Source organism: Cetorhinus maximus, chromosome 18 (genome assembly GCF_964194155.1).
Source record: "Cetorhinus maximus chromosome 18, sCetMax3.hap1.1, whole genome shotgun sequence".
Classification (NCBI taxonomy): Eukaryota; Metazoa; Chordata; class Chondrichthyes; order Lamniformes; family Cetorhinidae; genus Cetorhinus; species Cetorhinus maximus.
In genome coordinates this window covers 42,583,347-42,604,692 of record NC_135896.1, presented here as the reverse complement: position 1 = coordinate 42,604,692, position 21,346 = coordinate 42,583,347, and the positions used below count along the sequence as shown (strand labels likewise).

At 42.4% G+C, this 21,346-nt stretch overlaps 1 protein-coding gene across 5 annotated transcripts in view; it reads left to right on the top strand.

Moving 5' to 3' along the window:
• The window catches only part of LOC144693109 (uncharacterized), a 94,213-nt gene that overhangs the window by 70,256 nt on the left and 2,611 nt on the right, over positions 1 to 21,346 (top strand). The window contains exons 1-4 of one of the 5 annotated variants that reach the window (XM_078562522.1): positions 888 to 956; positions 1,602 to 3,333; positions 3,973 to 9,022; positions 9,668 to 20,266. In XM_078562522.1, coding sequence (XP_078418648.1) covers positions 1,609 to 3,333; positions 3,973 to 9,022; positions 9,668 to 20,266 — 17,374 coding nt within the window. In that variant the 5' untranslated portion in view covers positions 888 to 956; positions 1,602 to 1,608. Of the gene's footprint in view, positions 1 to 370; positions 20,267 to 21,346 lie in introns of those variants that run through there. The other 4 variants (XM_078562521.1, XM_078562520.1, XM_078562519.1 and 1 more) reach the window with 4 other exon arrangements.

The window sequence follows — 21,346 nt, the reverse complement described above, 5'->3', positions numbered from 1 at the left end:
GATGTGGATGTGAAAGTGCCAGGTGTAGATGTAGGCAAGTTGGAAGGTGATGTCAGTGTTGGAGACATTGAACCCAAAGGACCTGATGTCAGTCTGAAAATGCCTGAGGTGAAAAAACCATCGATTGATATTGGTTTTCTAAAAGTGAAAGGGAAGATTGATGTTGATGCATCCATGTCTAAACCTGAACTTGGCATTTCAACTCCTGGGCTGTCAGTGGACATTAAAGCTCCAATGACTGACATCCATCCACCAACTGTAGATGTAGATGTTGCAGCACCAGATCTGAAGGTGAAAGGCGATGGTGGGTGGTTCACAATGCCATCGATGAAAATGCCATCGTTTGGTGTTTCACTTCCAAAATTCAAAGGTCCAGAAGTGGATGTGAGTGTGAAGAAACCAGATGTTGATATTTCACTTGAAAAACCTGACGTAGACATTCAAGGGCCGAAAATGCAAATAGGAGCACCAGAATGTGAAGTTGATGTGGAGGTACCTGATGTAGATCTTGAGGGAAAAGGAGGGAAAATAAAATTGCCCAAATTTAAAGGACCGAAATTTGGATTTACTGCACCAGAAATCAAAGGGCCCAAAATTAATGTCAACGTCCCCACGGTTGACATCGCACTACCAAAATCGGATCTTGATGTAAAAATGCCAGGTGTAGATGTAAAACCAGGCAAGATGGAATGTGATCTCAGTGTAGGAGACATTGAACTCCAAGGAACTGATGTCAGTCTGAAAATGCCTGAGGTGAAAAAGCCAACAATTGATATTGGTTTTCCAACAGTGAAAGGAATGCCTGACGTTGATGCATCCATGTCTAAACCTGAGCTTGACATTTCCACTCCTGCAGTGTCAGTGGACATAAAAGCCCAAATGACTGACATCCATCCACCAACTGTAGATGTAGATGTTGCAGCACCAGATCTGAAGGTGAAAGGTGATGGTGGGAGGTTCAAAATGCCGTCAATGAAAATGCCATCGTTTGGTGTTTCACTTCCAAAATTCAAAGGCCCAGAAGTGGATGTGAGTGTGAAGAAGCCAGATGTCGATATTTCAGTTGAAACACCTGGGGTCGATATTGAAGGGCCGACAATTGATGTAGGTTCTCCAAAATGTGAAGTTGATGTGGAGGCATCCGATGTACATATTGATGGAAAAGGAGGCAAAATTAAATTGCCCAAATTTAAAGGTCCGAAATTTGGATTCACTGCACCTGACATCAAAGTGCCCAAGACTGATGTCAAACTCCCCACAGTAGACATTTCACTACCAAAATCAGATGTGGATGTGAAAGTACCAGGTGTGGGTGTAAAAGCAGGCAAGATGGAAGGTGATGTCAGTGTTGGAGACATTGATCTCCAAGGCCCCGATGTCAGTTTGAAAATGCCTGAGGTGAAAAAGCCATCAATTGATTTTGGTTTTCAAAAAGTGAAAGGAATGTCTGATGTTGATGCATCCATATCTAAACCCGAACTTGACATTTCAACTCCTGGGCTGTCAGTCGATATTAAACCCCCAACGAATGGTATCCATCCACCAACTGTGGATGTAGATGTTGCAGCACCAGATCTGAATGTGAAAGGCGATGGTGGGAGGTTCAAAATGCCATCGATGAAAATACCATCGTTTGGTGTTTCACTTCCAAAATTCAAAGGTTCAGACGTGGATGTGAGTGTGAAGAAGCCAGATGTTGATATTTCAGGTGAAAAGCCTGATATAGATATTCAAGGGCCGTCAATTGATGTCGGAGGTCCAGAATGTGAAGTTGATGTGGACATACCTGATGTAGATCTCGAGGGAAAAGGAGGGAAAATAAAATTGCCCAAATTTAAAGGACCGAAGTTTGGATTTACTGCACCTGAAATCAAAGGGCCCAAAATTGATGTCAGCATCCCCACGGTTGACATTTCACTACCAAAATCGGATGTGGATGTGAAAATGCCGGGTGTAGATGTAAAACCATTCAAGATGGAAGGTGATCTCAGTGTTGGAGACATTGAACTGAAAGGACCTGATGTCAGTCTGAAAATGCCTGAGGTGAAAAAGCCAACAATTGATATTGGTTTTCCAACAGTGAAAGGAGTGCCTGATTTTGATGTATCTATGTCTAAACCTGAACTTGACATGTCAGTTCCTGGGCTGTCAATGCACATTAAAGCCCCAACGACTGACATTCATCCACCAACTGTAGATGTAGATGTTGCAGCATCAGATCTGAAGGTGAAAGGTGATGGTGGGAGGTTCAAAATGCCGTCAATGAAAATGCCATCATTTGGCGTTTCACTACCAAAATTCAAAGGCCCAGAAGTGGATGTGAGTGTGAAGAAACCAGATGTCGATATTTCACTTGAGAAACCTGAGGTCAACATTCAAGAGCCAAAATTTGAAATAGGAGCACCAGAATGTGAAGTTGATGTAGAGGCACCTGATATAGAACTCAAGGGAAAAGGAGAGAAAATAAAATTGCCCAAACTTAAAGGACCGAAATTTGGATTCACTGCACCTGACATCAAAGGGCCCAAAATTGATGTCAACCTCCCCACAGTTGACATCTCACTACCAAAATCGGATGTGGATGTGACAGTGCCAGGTGTTGATGTAACACCAGGCAAGTTGGAAGGTGATGTTAGTGTTGGAGACATTGAACTCAAAGGACCTGATGTAAGTCTGAAAATGCCTCCGGTGAAAAAGCCAACAATTGATATTGGTTTTCCAAAAGTGAAAGGGAAGATTGATGTTGATGCATCCATGTCTAAACCGGAACTTGACATTTCAGCTCCTGGACTGTCAGTCGATATTAAACCCCCAACGAATGGCATCCATCCACCTACTGTGGATGTAGATGTTGCAGCACCAGATCTGAAGGTGAAAGGTGATGGTGGGAGGTTCAAAATGCCATCGATGAAAATACCATCGTTTGGTGTTTCACTTCCAAAATTCAAAGGTTCAGACATGGATGTGAGTGTGAAGAAGCCAGATGTCGATATTTCAGTTGAAAAGCCTGAGATAGATATTCAAGGGCCGTCAATTGATGTCGGAGGTCCAGAATGTGAAGTTGATGTGGACATACCTGATGTAGATCTCGAGGGAAAAGGAGGGAAAATAAAATTGCCCAAATTTAAAGGACCGAAGTTTGGATTTACTGCACCTGAAATCAAAGGGCCCAAAATTGATGTCAGCATCCCCACGGTTGACATTTCACTACCAAAATCGTTTGTGGATGTGAAAATCCCGGGTGTAGATGTAAAACCAGTCAAGATGGAAGGTGATCTCAATGTTGGAGACATTGAACTCAAAGGACCTGATGTCAGTCTGAAAATGCCTGAGGTGAAAAAACCAACAATTGATATTGGTTTTCCAACAGTGAAAGGAGTGTCTGATTTTGATGCATCCATGTCTAAACCTGAGCTTGACATGTCAGCTCCTGGACTGTCAGTGGACATTAAAGCCCCAACGACTGACATTCATCCACCAACTGTAGATGTAGATGTTGCAGCACCAGATCTGAAGGTGAAAGGCGATGGTGGGAGGTTCAAAATGCCGTCAATGAAAATGCCATCGTTTGGTGTTTCACTTCCAAAATTCAAAGGCCCAGAAGTGGATGTGAGTGTGAAGAAACCAGATGTCGATATTTCACTTGAGAAACCTGAGGTCAACATTCAAGGGCAAAAAATTGAAATAGGAGCACCAGAATGTGAAGTTGATGTGGAGGCACCTGATATAGAACTCAAGGGAAAAGGAGGGAAAGTTAAATTGCCCAAATTTAAAGGACCGAAATTTGGATTCACTGCACCTGACATCAAAGGGACCAAAATTGATGTCAACCTCCCCATAGTTGACACCTCACTACCAAAATCGGATGTGGATGTGAAAGTGCCAGGTGTAGATGTAGGCAAGTTGGAAGGTGATGTCAGTGTTGGAGACATTGAACTCATAGGACACGATGTCAGTCTGAAAATGCCTGAGGTGAAAAAACCATCGATTGATATTGGTTTTCCAAAAGTGAAAGGGAAGATTGATGTTGATGCATTCATATCTGAACCCGAATTTGACGTTACAACCCCTGGGCTGTCGGTGGATATTAAAGCCCCAACGACTGACTTCCATCCACCAACAGTAGATGTAGATGTTGCAGCACCAGATCTGAAAGTGAAAGGCGATGGTGGGGGATTCACACTGCCATCGATGAAAATGCCATCGTTTGGTGTTTCACTTCCAAAATTCAAAGGTCCAGAAGTGGATGTGAGTGTGAAGAAATCAGATGTCGATATTTCACTTGAAAAACCTGATGTAGATATTCAATGTCCGAAAATGGAAATAGGAGCACCAGAATGTGAAGTTGGTGTGGGGGCACCTGATATAGAACTCAAGGGAAAAGGAGGGAAAATAAAATTGCCCAAATTTAAAGGACCGAAATTTGGATTCAGTGCACCTGACATCAAAGGGCCCAAAATTGATGTCAACCTCCCCACAGTTGACATCTCACTACCAAAATCGGATGTGGATGTGAAAGTGCCAGGTGTAAATGTAGGCAAGTTGGAAGGTGATGTCAGTGTTGGAGACATTGAACTCATAGGACCTGATGTCAGTCTAAAAATGCCTGAGGTGAAAAAACCATCGATTGATATTGGTTTTCCAAAAGTGAAAGGGAAGCTTGATGTTGATGCATCCATGTCTAAACCTGAACTTGGCATTTCAACTCCTGGGCTGTCAGTGGATATTAAAGCTCCAACGACTGACATCCATCCACCAACTGTAGATGTAGATGTTGCAGCACCAGATCTGAAGGTGAAAGGCGATGGTGGGAGGTTCAAAATGCCATCGATGAAAATGCCATCGTTTGGTGTTTCACTTCCAAAATTCAAAGGTCCAGAAGTGGATGTGAGTGTGAAGAAACCAGATGTCGATATTTCACTTGAAAAACCTGACGTAGACATTCATGGGCCGAAAATGGAAATAATAGCACCAGAATGTGAAGTTGATGTGGAGGTACCTGATGTAGATCCCGAGGGAAAAAGAGGGAAAATAAAATTGCCCAAATTTAAAGGTCCGAAATTTGGATTTACTGCACCAGAAATCAAAGGACCCAAAATTGATGTCAACCTCCCCACAGTTGACATCTCGCTACGAAAATCGGATGTGGATGTGAAAGTACCAGGTGTGGGTGTAAAAGCAGGCAAGATGGAAGGTGATGTATTTGTTGGAGACATTGATCTTCAAGGAACCGATGTCAGTCTGAAAATGCCTGAGGTGAAAAAGCCATCAATTGATTTTGGTTTTCGAAAAGTGAAAGGAATGTCTGATGTTGATGCATCCATATCTAAACCCGAACTTGACATTTCAACTCCTGGGCTGTCAGTGGACATTAAAGCCCCAACGACTGACATCCCTCCACCAGCTGTAGATGTAGATGTTGCAGCACCAGATCTGAAGGTGAAAGGTGATGGTGGGAGGTTCAAAATGCCATCGATGAAAATACCATCGTTTGGTGTTTCACTTCCAAAATTCAAAGGATCAGACGTGGATGTGACTGTGAAGAAGCCAGATGTCGATATTTCAGTTGAAAAGCCTGAGATAGATATTCAAGGGCCGTCAATTGATGTCGGAGGTCCAGAATGTGAAGTTGATGTGGACATACCTGATGTAGATCTCGAGGGAAAAGGAGGGAAAATAAAATTGCCCAAATTTAAAGGACCGAAGTTTGGATTTACTGCACCTGAAATCAAAGGGCCCAAAATTGATGTCAGCATCCCCACGGTTGACATTTCACTACCAAAATCGTTTGTGGATGTGAAAATCCCGGGTGTAGATGTAAAACCATTCAAGATGGAAGGTGATCTCAATGTTGGAGACATTGAACTCAAAGGACCTGATGTCAGTCTGAAAATGCCTGAGGTGAAAAAACCAACAATTGATATTGGTTTTCCAACAGTGAAAGGAGTGTCTGATTTTGATGCATCCATGTCTAAACCTGAGCTTGACATGTCAGCTCCTGGACTGTCAGTGGACATTAAAGCCCCAACGACTGACATTCATCCACCAACTGTAGATGTAGATGTTGCAGCACCAGATCTGAAGGTGAAAGGCGATGGTGGGAGGTTCAAAATGCCGTCAATGAAAATGCCATCGTTTGGTGTTTCACTTCCAAAATTCAAAGGCCCAGAAGTGGATGTGAGTGTGAAGAAACCAGATGTCGATATTTCACTTGAGAAACCTGAGGTCAACATTCAAGGGCAAAAAATTGAAATAGGAGCACCAGAATGTGAAGTTGATGTGGAGGCACCTGATATAGAACTCAAGGGAAAAGGAGGGAAAGTTAAATTGCCCAAATTTAAAGGACCGAAATTTGGATTCACTGCACCTGACATCAAAGGGACCAAAATTGATGTCAACCTCCCCATAGTTGACACCTCACTACCAAAATCGGATGTGGATGTGAAAGTGCCAGGTGTAGATGTAGGCAAGTTGGAAGGTGATGTCAGTGTTGGAGACATTGAACTCATAGGACACGATGTCAGTCTGAAAATGCCTGAGGTGAAAAAACCATCGATTGATATTGGTTTTCCAAAAGTGAAAGGGAAGATTGATGTTGATGCATTCATATCTGAACCCGAATTTGACGTTACAACCCCTGGGCTGTCGGTGGATATTAAAGCCCCAACGACTGACTTCCATCCACCAACAGTAGATGTAGATGTTGCAGCACCAGATCTGAAAGTGAAAGGCGATGGTGGGGGATTCACACTGCCATCGATGAAAATGCCATCGTTTGGTGTTTCACTTCCAAAATTCAAAGGTCCAGAAGTGGATGTGAGTGTGAAGAAATCAGATGTCGATATTTCACTTGAAAAACCTGATGTAGATATTCAATGTCCGAAAATGGAAATAGGAGCACCAGAATGTGAAGTTGGTGTGGGGGCACCTGATATAGAACTCAAGGGAAAAGGAGGGAAAATAAAATTGCCCAAATTTAAAGGACCGAAATTTGGATTCAGTGCACCTGACATCAAAGGGCCCAAAATTGATGTCAACCTCCCCACAGTTGACATCTCACTACCAAAATCGGATGTGGATGTGAAAGTGCCAGGTGTAAATGTAGGCAAGTTGGAAGGTGATGTCAGTGTTGGAGACATTGAACTCATAGGACCTGATGTCAGTCTAAAAATGCCTGAGGTGAAAAAACCATCGATTGATATTGGTTTTCCAAAAGTGAAAGGGAAGCTTGATGTTGATGCATCCATGTCTAAACCTGAACTTGGCATTTCAACTCCTGGGCTGTCAGTGGATATTAAAGCTCCAACGACTGACATCCATCCACCAACTGTAGATGTAGATGTTGCAGCACCAGATCTGAAGGTGAAAGGCGATGGTGGGAGGTTCAAAATGCCATCGATGAAAATGCCATCGTTTGGTGTTTCACTTCCAAAATTCAAAGGTCCAGAAGTGGATGTGAGTGTGAAGAAACCAGATGTCGATATTTCACTTGAAAAACCTGACGTAGACATTCATGGGCCGAAAATGGAAATAATAGCACCAGAATGTGAAGTTGATGTGGAGGTACCTGATGTAGATCCCGAGGGAAAAAGAGGGAAAATAAAATTGCCCAAATTTAAAGGTCCGAAATTTGGATTTACTGCACCAGAAATCAAAGGACCCAAAATTGATGTCAACCTCCCCACAGTTGACATCTCGCTACGAAAATCGGATGTGGATGTGAAAGTACCAGGTGTGGGTGTAAAAGCAGGCAAGATGGAAGGTGATGTATTTGTTGGAGACATTGATCTTCAAGGAACCGATGTCAGTCTGAAAATGCCTGAGGTGAAAAAGCCATCAATTGATTTTGGTTTTCGAAAAGTGAAAGGAATGTCTGATGTTGATGCATCCATATCTAAACCCGAACTTGACATTTCAACTCCTGGGCTGTCAGTGGACATTAAAGCCCCAACGACTGACATCCCTCCACCAGCTGTAGATGTAGATGTTGCAGCACCAGATCTGAAGGTGAAAGGTGATGGTGGGAGGTTCAAAATGCCATCGATGAAAATACCATCGTTTGGTGTTTCACTTCCAAAATTCAAAGGATCAGACGTGGATGTGACTGTGAAGAAGCCAGATGTCGATATTTCAGTTGAAAAGCCTGAGATAGATATTCAAGGGCCGTCAATTGATGTCGGAGGTCCAGAATGTGAAGTTGATATGGACATACCTGATGTAGATCTCGGGGGAAAAGGAGAGAAAATAAAATTGCCCAAATTTAAAGGACCGAAGTTTGGATTTACTGCACCTGAAATCAAAGGGCCCAAAATTGATGTCAGCATCCCCACAGTTGACATCTCACTACCAAAATTGGATGCGGATGTGAAAATGCCAGGTGTAGATGTAAAACCAGTCAAGATGGAAGGTGATATCAGTGTTGGAGACATTGAACTCAAAGGACCTGATGTCAGTCTGAAAATGCCTGAGGTGAAAAAGCCAACAATTGATATTGGTTTTCCAACAGTGAAAGGAGTGTCTGATTTTGATGCATCCATGTCTAAACCTGAGCTTGACATGTCAGCTCCTGCACTGTCAGTGGACATTAAAGCCCCAACGGCTGACATTCATCCACCAACTGTAGATGTAGATGTTGCAGCACCAGATCTGAAGGTGAAAGGCGATGGTGGGAGGTTCAAAATGCCGTCAATGAAAATGCCATCGTTTGGTGTTTCACTACCAAAATTTAAAGGCCCAGAAGTGGATGTGAGTGTGAAGAAACCAGATGTCGATATTTCACTTGAGAAACCTGAGGTCAACATTCAAGGGCAAAAAATTGAAATAGGAACACCAGAATGTGAAGTTGATGTGGAGGTACCTGATATAGAACTCAAGGGAAAAGGAGGGAAAGTTAAATTGCCCAAATTTAAAGGACCGAAATTTGGATTCACTGCGCCTGACATCAAAGGGCCCAAAATTGATGTCAACCTCCCCACAGTTGACATCTCACTACCAAAATCGGATGTGGATGTGAAAGTGCCAGGTGTAGATGTAAAGCCGGGCAAGTTGGAAGGTAATGTCAGTGTGGGAGACTTTGAACTCATAGGACCTGATGTCAGTCTGAAAATGCCTGAGGTGAAAAAACCATCGATTGATATTGGTTTTCCAAAAGTGAAAGGGAAGATTGATGTTGATGCATCCATGTCTAAACCTGAACTTGGCATTTCAACTCCTGGGCTGTCAGTGGACATTAAAGCTCCAACAACTGACATCCATCCGCCAACTGTAGATGTAGATGTTGCAGCACCAGATCTGAAGGTGAAAGGTGATGGTGGGGGGTTCACAATGCCATCGATGAAAATGCCATCGTTTGGTGTTTCACTTCCAAAATTCAAAGGTCCAGAAGTGGATGTGAGTGTGAAGAAAGCAGATGTCAATATTTCACTTGAAAAACCTGACATAGATATTCAACGTCCGAAAATAGAAATAGGAGCACCAGAATGTGAAGTCGATGTGGTGGTACCTGATGTAGATCTCAAGGGAAAAGGAGGGAAATTAAAATTGCCCAAATTTAAAGGACCAAAACTTGGATATCCTGCACCAGAAATCAAAGGGACCAAAATTGATGTCAGCCTCCCCACGGTTGACATCTCACTACCAAAATCGGATGTGGATGTGAAAATGGCAGGTGTAGATGTAAAACCAGTCAAGATGGAAGGTGATATCAGTGTTGGAGACATTGAACTCAAAGGACCAGATGTCAGTCTGAAAATGCCTGAGGTGAAAAAGCCAACAATTGATATTGGTTTTCCAAAAGTGAAAGGAGTGTCTGACGTTGATGCATCCATGTCTAAACCTGAGCTTGACATGTCAGCTCCTGGACTGTCAGTGGACATTAAAGCCCCAACGACTGACATTCATCCACCAACTGTAGATGTAGATGTTGCAGCACCAGATCTAAAGGTGAAAGGCGATGGTGGGAGGTTCAAAATGCCATCGTTTGGTGTTTCACTTCCAAAATTCAAAGGCCCATATGTAGATGTGAGTGTGAAGAAACCAGATGTCGATATTTCACTTGAGAAACCTGAGGTCAACATTCAAGGTCCAAAAATTGAAATAGGAGCACCAGAATGTGAAGTTGATGTGGAGGCACCTGATATAGAACTCAAGGGAAAAGGAGGGAAAATTAAATTGCCCAAATTTAAAGGACCGAAATTTGGATTCACTGCACCTGACATCAAAGGGCCCAAAATTGATGTCAACCTCCCCACAGCTGACATCTCACTACCAAAATCGGATGTGGATGTGAAAGTGCCAGGTGTAGATGTAAAACCAGGCAAGTTGGAAAGTGATGTCAGTGTTGGAGACTTTGAACTCATAGGACCTGATGTCAGCCTGAAAATGCCTGAGGTGAAAAAACCATCGATTGATGTTGGTTTTCCAAAAGTGAAAGGGAAGATTGATGTTGATGCATCCATGTCTAAACCCGAATTTGGCATTTCAACTCCTGGGCTGTCGGTGGACGTTAAAGCCCCAACGACTGACATCCATCCACCAACTGTAGATGTAGATGTTGCAGCACCAGATCTGAAGGTGAAAGGTGATGGTGGGAGGTTCAAAATGCCATCGATGAAAATACCATCGTTTGGTGTTTCACTTCCAAAATTCAAAGGTTCAGACGTGGATGTGAGTGTGAAGAAGCCAGATGTCGATATTTCAGTTGAAAAGCCTGCGATAGATATTCAAGGGCCATCAATTGATGTCGGCGGTCCAGAATGTGAAGTTGATATGGACATACCTGATGTTGATCTCGAGGGAAAAGGAGGGAAAATAAAATTGCCCAAATTTAAAGGACCGAAGTTTGGATTTACTGCACCTGAAATCAAAGGGCCCAAAATTGATGTCAGCATCCCCACGGTTGACATCTCACTACCAAAATCGGATGTGGATGTGAAAATGCCAGGTGTAGATGTAAAACCAGTCAAGATGGAAGGTGATGTCAGTGTTGCAGACATTGAACTCAAAGGACCTGATGTCAGTCTGAAAATGCCTGAGGTGAAAAAGCCAACAATTGATATTGGTTTTCCAAAAGTGAAAGGAGTGTCTGATGTTGATGCATCCATGTCTAAACTTGAGCTTGACATGTCAGCTCCTGGACTGTCAGTGGACATTAAAGCCCCAACGGCTGACATTCATCCACCAACTGTAGATGTAGATGTTGCAGCACCAGATCTGAAGGTGAAAGGCGATGGTGGGAGGTTCAAAATGCCATCAATGAAAATGCCATCGTTTGGTGTTTCAGTACCAAAATTCAAAGGCCCAGAAGTGGATGTGAGTGTGAAGAAGCCAGATGTCGATATTTCAGTTGAGAAGCCTGCAATAGATATTCAAGGGCCGTCAATTGATGTCGGAGGTCCAGAATGTGAAGTTGATATGGACATTCCTGATGTAGATCTCAAGGGAAAAGGAGGGAAAATAAAATTGCCCAAATTTAAAGGATCGAAGTTTGGATTTACTGCACCTGAAACCAAAGGGCCCAAAATTGATGTTAGCATCCCCACAGTTGATTTCTCACTACCAAAATCGGATGTGGATGTGAAAATGCCAGGTTTAGATGTAAAACCAGTCAAGATGGAAGGTGATGTCAGTGTTGGAGACATTGAACTCAAAGGACCTGATGTAAGTCTGAAAATGCCTGACGTGAAAAAGCCACCGATTGATGTTGGTTTTCCAAAAGTGAAAGGGAAGATTGATGTTGATGCATCCATATCTAAACCCCAATTTGACATTACAACTCCTGGACTGTCAGTGGACATTAAAGCCCCAACGACTGACATCCATCCAACAACAGTAGATGTACATGTTGCAGCACCAGATCTGAAAGTGAAAGGCGATGGTGGGGGATTCACACAGCCATCGATGAAAACGCCATCTTTTGGTGTTTCACTTCCAAAATTCAAAGGTCCAGAAATGGATGTGAGAGTGAAGAAACCAGATGTGAATATTTCACTTGAAAAAATGGACGTAGATATTCAAGGGCCGAAAATGCAAATAGGAGCACCAGAATGTGAAGTTGATGCGGAGGTACCTGATGTAGATCTCGAGGGAAAAGGAGGGAAAATAAAATTGCCCAAATTTAAAGGACCGAAATTTGGATTTACTGCACCTGACATCAAAGGGCCCAAAATTGATGTCAGCCTCCCCACAGTTGACACCTCACGACCAAGATTGGATGTGGATGTGAAAGTGCCAGGTGTAGATGTAAAACCAGGCAAGATGGAAGGTGATGTCAGTGTTGGAGGCATTGAACTCAAAGGACCTGATGTCAGTCTGAAAATGCCTGAGGTGAAAAAGCCAACAATTGATATTGGTTTTCCCACAGTGAAAGGAATGTCTGATGTTGATGCATCCATGTCCAAACCGGAACGTGACATTTCAGCTTCTGGGCTGTCAGTGGACATTAAGGCCACAACGACTGACATCCATCCACCAGCTGTAGATGTAGATGTTGCAGCACCAGATCTGAAAGTGAAAGGTGGTGGTGGGAGGTTCAAAATGCCATCAATGAAAATGCCATCGTTTGGTGTTTCACTACCAAAATTCAAAGGCCCAGATGCGGATGTGAGTGTGAAGAAGCCAGATGTGGACTTTTCACTTCAAACACCTGGGGTCGATATTGGAGGGCCGACAATTGATGTAGGTTCTCCAAAATGTGAAGTTGATGTGGAGGCGTGCGATGTAGACATTGATGGAAAAGGAGGGAAAATTAAATTGCCCAAATTTAAAGGACCGAAATTTGGATTCACTGCAGCTGACATCAAAGTGCCCAAAACTGATGTCAAACTCCCCACAGTTGACATCTCGCTTCCAAAATCGGATGTGAATGTGACAGTGCCAGGTGTAGATGTAAAAGCAGGCAAGATGGAAGGTGATCTAAGTGTTGGAGACATTGAACTCCAAGGACCTGATGTCCGTCTGAGAATGCCTGAGGTGAAAAAGCCATCAATTGATCTTGGTTTTCCAAAAGTGAAAGGAGTGTCTGATGTTGATGCATCCATGTCTAAACCTGAGCTTGACATTTCAACACCTGGACTGTCAGTGGACATTAAGGCCCCAAAGACTGACATCCATCCACCAGCTGTAGATGTAGATGTTGCAGCACCAGATCTGAAGGTGAAAGGCGATGGTGGGAGGTTCAAAATACCGTCAATGAAAATGCCATCGTTTGGTGTTTCGCTTCCAAAATTCAAGCTTCCAGACGTGGATGTGAGTGTGCAGAAGCCAGATGTCAATATTACAGCTGAAAAACCTGAGGTAGATATTCAAGGGTCGACAATTGACATCGGAGCTCCAGAATGTGAAGTCGATGTGGATGTACCTGATGTAGATCTCGAGGGAAAAGGAGGGAAAATAAAATTACCCAAATTTAAAGGACCAAAGTTTGGATTTACTGCACCTGAAATCAAAGGGCCCAAAATTGATGTCAGCATCCCCACGGTTGACATCTCACTACCAATATCGGATGTGGATGTGACAGTGCCAGGTGTTGATGTAAAAGCAGGTAAGATGGAAGGTGATCTCAGTGTTGCAGACATTGAACTGAAAGGACCTGATGTCAGTCTGAAAATGCCTGAGGTGAAAAAGCCAACAATTGATATTGGTTTTCCAACAGTGACAGGGAAGCTTGGTGTTAATACATCCATGCCTAAACCGGAACTTGACATTTCAACTCCTGGGCTGACAGTGGACATTAAAGCCCCAATGACTGACATCCATCCACCAACTGTAGATGTAGATGTTTCAGCACCAGATCTGAAGGTGAAAGGTGATGGTGCGAGGTTCAAAATGCCGTCAATGAAAATGCCATCGTTTGGTGTTTCACTTCCAAAGTTAAAAGGTCCAGAAGTGGATGTGAGTGTGAAGAAACCAGATGTCGATATTTCACTCGAGAAACCTGAGGTCAACATTCAAGGGCCAAAACTGGAAATAGGTGCCCCAGAGTGTGAAGTTGATGTGGAGGCACCTGATGTAGATCTCGAGGGAAAAGGAGGGAAAATAAAATTTCCCAAATTTAAGGGAACAAAGTTTGGATTTACTGCACCTGACATCAAAGGGCCCAAAATTGATGTCAACCTCCCCACAGTTGACACCTCACTACCAAAATTGGATGTGGATGTAAAAATGCCAGGTGTAGAGGTAAAACCAGGCAAGACGGAAGGTGATCTCAGTGTTGGAGACATTGAACTCCAAGGACCCGATGTCAGTCTGAGAATGCCTGAGGTGAAAAAGCCATCAATTGATATTGGTTTTCCAAAAGTGAAAGGAATGTCTGACGTTGATGCATCCATGTCTCAACCTGAACTTGATATTTCAACTCCTGAGCTGTCAGTGGACATTAAAGCCCCAACAATTGACTTCCATCCACCAACTGTGGATGTAGATGTTGCAGCACCAGATCTGAAGGTGAAAGGTGGTGGTGGGAGGTTCAAAATGCCATCGATGAAAATGCCATCGTTTGGTGTTTCGCTTCCAAAATTCAAAGGTCCGGAAGTGGATGTGAGTGTGAAGAAATCAGACATTTCACTTGAAACACCTGAGGTATATTTTCAAGAGGCGAAAATTGAAATTGGAGCACCAGAATGTGAACTTGATGTTAAGGCACCTGATGTCGAACTCGAGGGAAAAGGAGGGAAAATAAAATTGCCCAAATTTAAAGGACCGAAATTGGGATTTACTGCACCTGACATCAAAGGGCCCAAAATTGATGTCAGCCTCCCCACAGTTGACATCTCACTACCAAAATTGGATGTGGATGTGAAAGTGCCAGGTGGAGATATAAAACCAGGCAAGATGGAAGGTGATGTCAGCGTTGGAGGCATTGAACTCAAAAGGCCTGATGTCAGTCTGAAAATGCCTGAGGTGAAAAAGCCATCGATTGATATTGGTTTTCAAAAAGTGAAAGGGAAGATTGATGTTGATGCATCCATGTCTAAACCGGAACTCGACATTGCAACCCCTGGACTATCAGTGGACATTAAAGCCCCAACGACTGACATCCATCCACCAACTGTAGATGTAGATGTTGCAACATCAGATCTGAAGGTGAAAGGTGATGGTGGGAGGTTCAAAATGCCGTCAATGAAAATGCCATCATTTGGTGTTTCACTTCCAAAATTCAAAAGTCCAGAAGTGGATGTGAGTATGAAGAAGCCAGATGTCGATATTTCACTTGAGAAACCTGAGGTAGATATTCAAGGGCCGAAAATTGAAATACGATCACCGGAATGTGAAGTTGATGTTGAGGCACGTGATGCAGGTGCCGAGGGAAAAGGAGGGAAAATAAAATTGCCCAAATTTAAAGGACCAAAATTTGGATTTACTGCCCCAGACATCAAAGGACCCAAAATTGATGTCAGCATCCCCACAGTTGGCATCTCACTACCAAAATCAGATGTGGATGTGACAGTGCCAGGTGTAGATGTAAAAGCAGTCAAGATGGAAGGTGATCTCAGTATTGGAGACATTGAACTTCAAGGAACTGATGTCAGTCTGAAAATGCCTGAGGTGAAAAAGCCATCAATTGATATTGGTTTTCCAAAAGTGAAAGGAATGTTTGATGTTGATGCATCCATGTCTAAACCTGAGCTTGACATTTCAGCTACTGGACTGACGGTGGATATTAAGCCCCCAAAGACTGACATCCATCCACCAACTGTAGATGTAGATATTGCAGCATCAGATCTGAAGGTGAAAGGTGATGGTGGGAGGTTCAAAATGCCATCGATGAAAATGCCATCGTTTGGTGTTTCACTTCCAAAATTCAAAGGTTCAGAAGTGGATGTGAGTGTGAAGAAGCCAGATGTCAATATGTCACTTGAGAAACCTGAGGTAGATATTCAAGGGCTGACAGTTGATGTCAGAGCTCCGGAATGTGAAGTTGATGTGGAAGCAGGTGATGTAGGTCTTGAGGGAAGAGGAGGGAAAATAGGTTTGCCCAAATTTAAAGGACCGAAATTGGGATTTACTGCACCTGACATCAAAGCGCCCAGCATTGATGTCAAACTCCCCAAATTTGACATCTCTCTACCAAAACCAGATGTGGACATGACAGTGCCAGGTGTAGATGTAAAACAAGGCAGGATGGAAGGTGATCTAAGTGTTGGAGACATTGAACTCCAAGGACCTGATGTCAGTCTGAGAATGCCTGAGGTGAAAAAGCCATCAATTGATATTGGTTTTCCAAAAGTGAAAGGAATGTCTGACGTTGATGCATCCATGTCTAAACCTGAACTTGGCATTTCAGCTCCTGGACTATCAGTCGACATTAAAGCCCCAACGACTGACATCCATCCACCAACTGTAGATGTAGATGTTGCAGCACCAGATCTGAAGGTGAAAGGTGATAGTGGGAAGTTCAAACTTCCATCCATGAAATTTCCATCGTTTGGTGTTTCATTTCCAAAATTCAAAGGTCCAGAATTGGATGTGAGTGTGAAAAAAACAGATGTCGATATTTCACTTGAGAAACCTGAGGCAGATGTTCAAAGGCTGAAAACTAATGTAGTAGTTCCAGAATGCGAAGTCGATGTGGAAGCACCAGATGTAGATATTGAAGGAAAAGGAGGGAAAATTAAATTGCCCAAATTTAAAAGACCGAAATTTGGATTTACTGCACCTGATATCAAAGCACCGAACATTGATGTCAACGTCCACAATGTTGACATCTCACTACCAAAATCGGATGTGGATGTAAAGTTGCCAGATCTTGATTTAAAACCGGGCAAGATGGAAGGTAATCTCAGTGTTGGAGACATTGAACTCAAAGGACCTGATGTCAGCCTGAAAATGCCTGAGGTGAAAAAGCCATCAATTGATATTGGTTCTCCAACAGTGAAAGGAATGTCTGATGTTGATGCATCCATGTCTAAACCTGAACTGGATATTTCAACGCCTGGACTGTCAGTGGACATTAAAGCCCCAACGACTGACATCCATCCATCAACTGTAGATGTAGATGTTGCAGCACCAGATCTGAAGGTGAAAGGTGATGGCGGGTGGTTCAAAATGCCATCGATGAAAATGCCATCGTTTGGTGTTTCACTTCCAAAATTCAAAGGTCCGGAAGTGGATGTGAGTGTGAAGAAGCCAGATGTGGACATTTCACTTGAAACACCTGAGGTAGATTTTCAAGGGCCGACAATTGATATAGGGGCTTCAAAATGTGAAGTTGATGTGGAGGCATCTGATGTGGACATTGATGGAAAAGGAGGGAAAATAAAATTTCCCAAATTTAAAGGAACGAAGTTTGGATTTACTGCACCGGACATCAAAGGGCCCAAAATTGATGTCAACCTTCCCACAGTTGACATCTCACTACCAAAATCAGATGTGGATGTGAAAGTGCCTGTTCTTGATATAAAAGCAGGCAAAGTGGAAGGTGATCTCAGTGTTGGAGACATTGAACTCCAAGGGCCTGATGTTGGCCTGAAAATGCCTGAGGTGAAAAAGCCAATAATTGATTTTGGTTTTCCAAAAGTGAAAGGGAAGTTTGACGTTGATGCATCCATGTCTAAACCGGAACTTGACATTTCAACTCCTGGGCTGTCAGTGGACATTAAAGCCCCAACGACTGACATCCATCCACCAGCTGTAGATCTAAATGTTGCAGCACCAGATCTAAAGATTAAAGGCGATGGTGGGAGGTTCAAAATGCCATCGCTGAAATTTCCATCGTTTGGTGTTTCACTTCCAAAATTCAAAGGCCCAGAAGTGGATATGAGTGTTGAGAAGCCAGATGAAGATATTTCACTTGAAACACCTGAGATAGATATTCAAGGGCCAAACATTGATATAGGTGTTCCAGAATGTGAAGTTGATGTGGAGGCACCTGGTGTAGATATTGAAGGAAAAGGATTGAAAGTAGAATTGCCCAAATTTAAAGGACCTAAATTTGGATTTTCAGCACCTGACATCAAAGCGCCCAATATTGATGCCAAACTCCCCAAAGTTGACATCTCACTACCAAAGTCAGATGTGGATGCGACAGTGCCAGCTCTTGATATACAACCAGGCAAGATGGAAGGCAATCTCAGTGTTGGAGACATTGAACTCAAAGGACCTAATGTCAGTCTGAAAATGCCTGAGGTGACAGAACCAACAATTGATGTTGGTTTTGCAAAAGTGAAAGGGAAGTTTGATGGAGATACACTCATGTCTAAACCCGAACTTGACACTTCAACTCCTGGACTTTCTGTGGACATTAAAGCCCCAACAGCTGACATCGATCCACCAACTGTAGATGTAAATGTTGCAGCACCAGATCTGAAGGTGAAAGGTGGTGGTGGGAGGTTCAAAATGCCATCGATGAAAATGCCATCGTTTGGTGTTTCACTTCCAAAATTCAAAGGCCCAGAAGTGGATGTGAAGAAGCCAGATGTCGATATTTCATTTGAAAAACCTGAGGTCGACATTAAAGGGTTGAAAATTGATGTTGGAGCTCCAGGAGGTGAAGTTGACGTAGAAGCATCCGATGTAGAAATCAAGGCAAAAGTAGGGAAAATAAAATTGCCCAAATCTAAGGTACTGAAATTTGGATTTTCGGCACCTGACATCAAAGCGCCCAACATTGATATCAAACGGCCCAAAGTTGACATCTCACTACCAAAATCTGATTTGGATGTCAAAGTGCCAGGTCTTGTTGTAAAGCCAGGCAAGATGGATGGCGATGTCAGTGTTGGAGACATTGAACTCCAAGGATCTGATGTCAGTCTGAAAATGCCTGAGGTGGAAAAACCATCAATTGATATTGGTTTTCCAAAAGTGAAAGGGAAGCTTGATGTTGATACATCCATGTCTAAACCCAAACCTGACATTTCAACCCCTGGGCTGTCAGCAGACTTTAAAGCTCCAATAACTGAAATACATGCACCAATTGTAGATGGAGATGTTGCAACAGCTGACCTTAAGCTAAAAGATGAAAGTGGGAGGTTCAAAATGCCAACCAAGAAAATGCCATTGTTTGGTGTTTCACTTCCAAAGTTCAAAGGTCCAGAAGTGGATGTGAATGTGAAGAAGCCAGATGTGGATATTTCACTTGAGAAACCTGAGGTAGATATTCAAGGGCCGAAAATTGATGTTGGAACCCAAGAATTTGAAGTTGATGTGGAGGCACCTGATGTAGACATTGAAACAGGGGGAGGAAAAATGAAACTGCCAAAATTTAAAGCTCTGAAATTTGGATTTTCGGCAGCTGACATCAAAGCTCCCAAAATGAATGTTGATGTCAGTGTGCCCACAGTTGATCTTTCACTACCAAAAATTGATGTGCATGCAAAAGTGCCAGTTGTAGATGTAAAACCAGGCAAGTTGGAGGGTGATTTTTGTGTTAGAGCTATTGACCTTGAAGAACCTGATGCCCGGCTTCAAATACCTGAGGTAAAAAAGCCATCACTTGATAGTGCTATTCCAATCATGAAAGGGAAAATTGATGTTGATTCATCCCTGTATAAACCTGAACTTGTATCAGCTCCTGGACTGTTAGTGGACATTAAAGGTCAGTCATCTGACAGTCATGTCCCAACAATGAATGTAGATGTTGCAGCACCAGATCTGAAGGTGAAAGGTGATGGTGGGAAGTTTAAAATGCCATCCATGAAAATGCCATCTTTTGGCGTTTCACTTCCAAAATTCAAAGGTTCAGAAGTAGATGTTAGCATGAAGAAGCCAGATGTTGCTATTTCACTTGAAAAACCTGATGTAGGTATTAAAGGCCCACACGTTGATGTGCAAACACCGCCAGATGACATAGATGTGAAGACACCTAAAACATCTAAGGTTGATCCTGATGGGAAAGTGTCTGCAGTAAAAATGAAGCCTGGGAAGTTAATTGGTGAGCTTAATGTTTTGGATCATGGACTTCTTGAGTCTGATGCCATGGTAAAAATGTCAAATGTAAGAAAGCCATTAATAGTGCAGGGTAACATTAATCTTGATGCAAATCAGTCAAAACCTGACGTTGATGCAAAGGTGCCTGGAATATCAGTGGACCTCAAAAGTCCAGAGTGTGTCATCCATTCATCAAGATTAAATGTGGATACTGATTCGGTACATATTACAGCAGCAGATGCAGATCCTAATTTGAAAACGCCTGAGACAAAAGTGCCATCATTTGCAGCTTCACTTTCTAAATTTATGTTTCCGGATGTTGACTTTGGCATGGAAACAACAGAGAAAGATGTTGCACTACCTGAAGATCCTAAGGTTACCAAGGCTGTGACTAAAGAACCAGGTACTGACATTTGATGTTTAAGTTTATCATATTGCAGGGAAATGGTTTAACCTCACCATTGTAGTGGATTAATTTGAAATATTAGAGCTGATATATATCGGGAGGTGAAATTGGACTTTGGCATTAGAATGAAACAGGCAATTTACATACCACCCAAGCCGTTTTTCCATTGAAAACAATGCAAAATAAAATTGGATGTAAAACTGTGTGTAAAACTGACTGCTGGTACTTTATTGACTGTTTTGTACTACTTCCCAAGGCCAAATTCACCTCTCTGATGTTAAGGAAGGCATTTCATCCCAAATTGTACTCTATTTGGTAATGGATATCATGGATATGAATTTAGGTAACAAGCTAAATTGTGTTAAAGCTGACAATTTGGAAATGCTTAGCTTTGACTTAAATGGCAGATGAATTATCCTAAGAGATGTTGATATGAACTTGGCATCAGACTACTTTGAAGTAAATATAATGAAAAAGAAAATTGTGCATGAAGAGTTCAGAATGTAATACTCAATCCCCATTGTTGACTATGTAATAAACACTAAAGAAGTAGATACCAGAGGCCACTTAATTGCACCTGAAAAGAAAAATAAATAGATCTGTGATGTCAGTATCAAAAATGAATGTTTCCAAAATTGAGGTCCATTCATCAAAGAAGAGAGCAGTGACCCATAGCAAAGAATTTTATTCACATATGGAATCTATAAATATTGCAATGATACAGGAAAAATTTAATACAAAATAATCACTATCACGATCAGTCATTTGTAGTGATATTGAGAGCCAGTTGCTGATAATTTAACTAAACAGAAGGCATATTCTAAGGCATTAGGGAAAGAAGAACCAGAGATTGAAGGAGAAAAGCTTTGCTCAACCATGAATGTACCTACAATGAAAGTACGCACATTTGAAATTAAACAGTATGAAAAAGTTACAGATGTTAATGTCCAATGTAGCAGTCTAGATGTCTTAATATTCTTTCATTCAAAAAAGAAAAGAGTATTAAAAGAATCTATTCCCAAATGAGTTGGAATTGGTTGTTGATCAGACAAACACAGGAGAGAAAAATGATGAGAT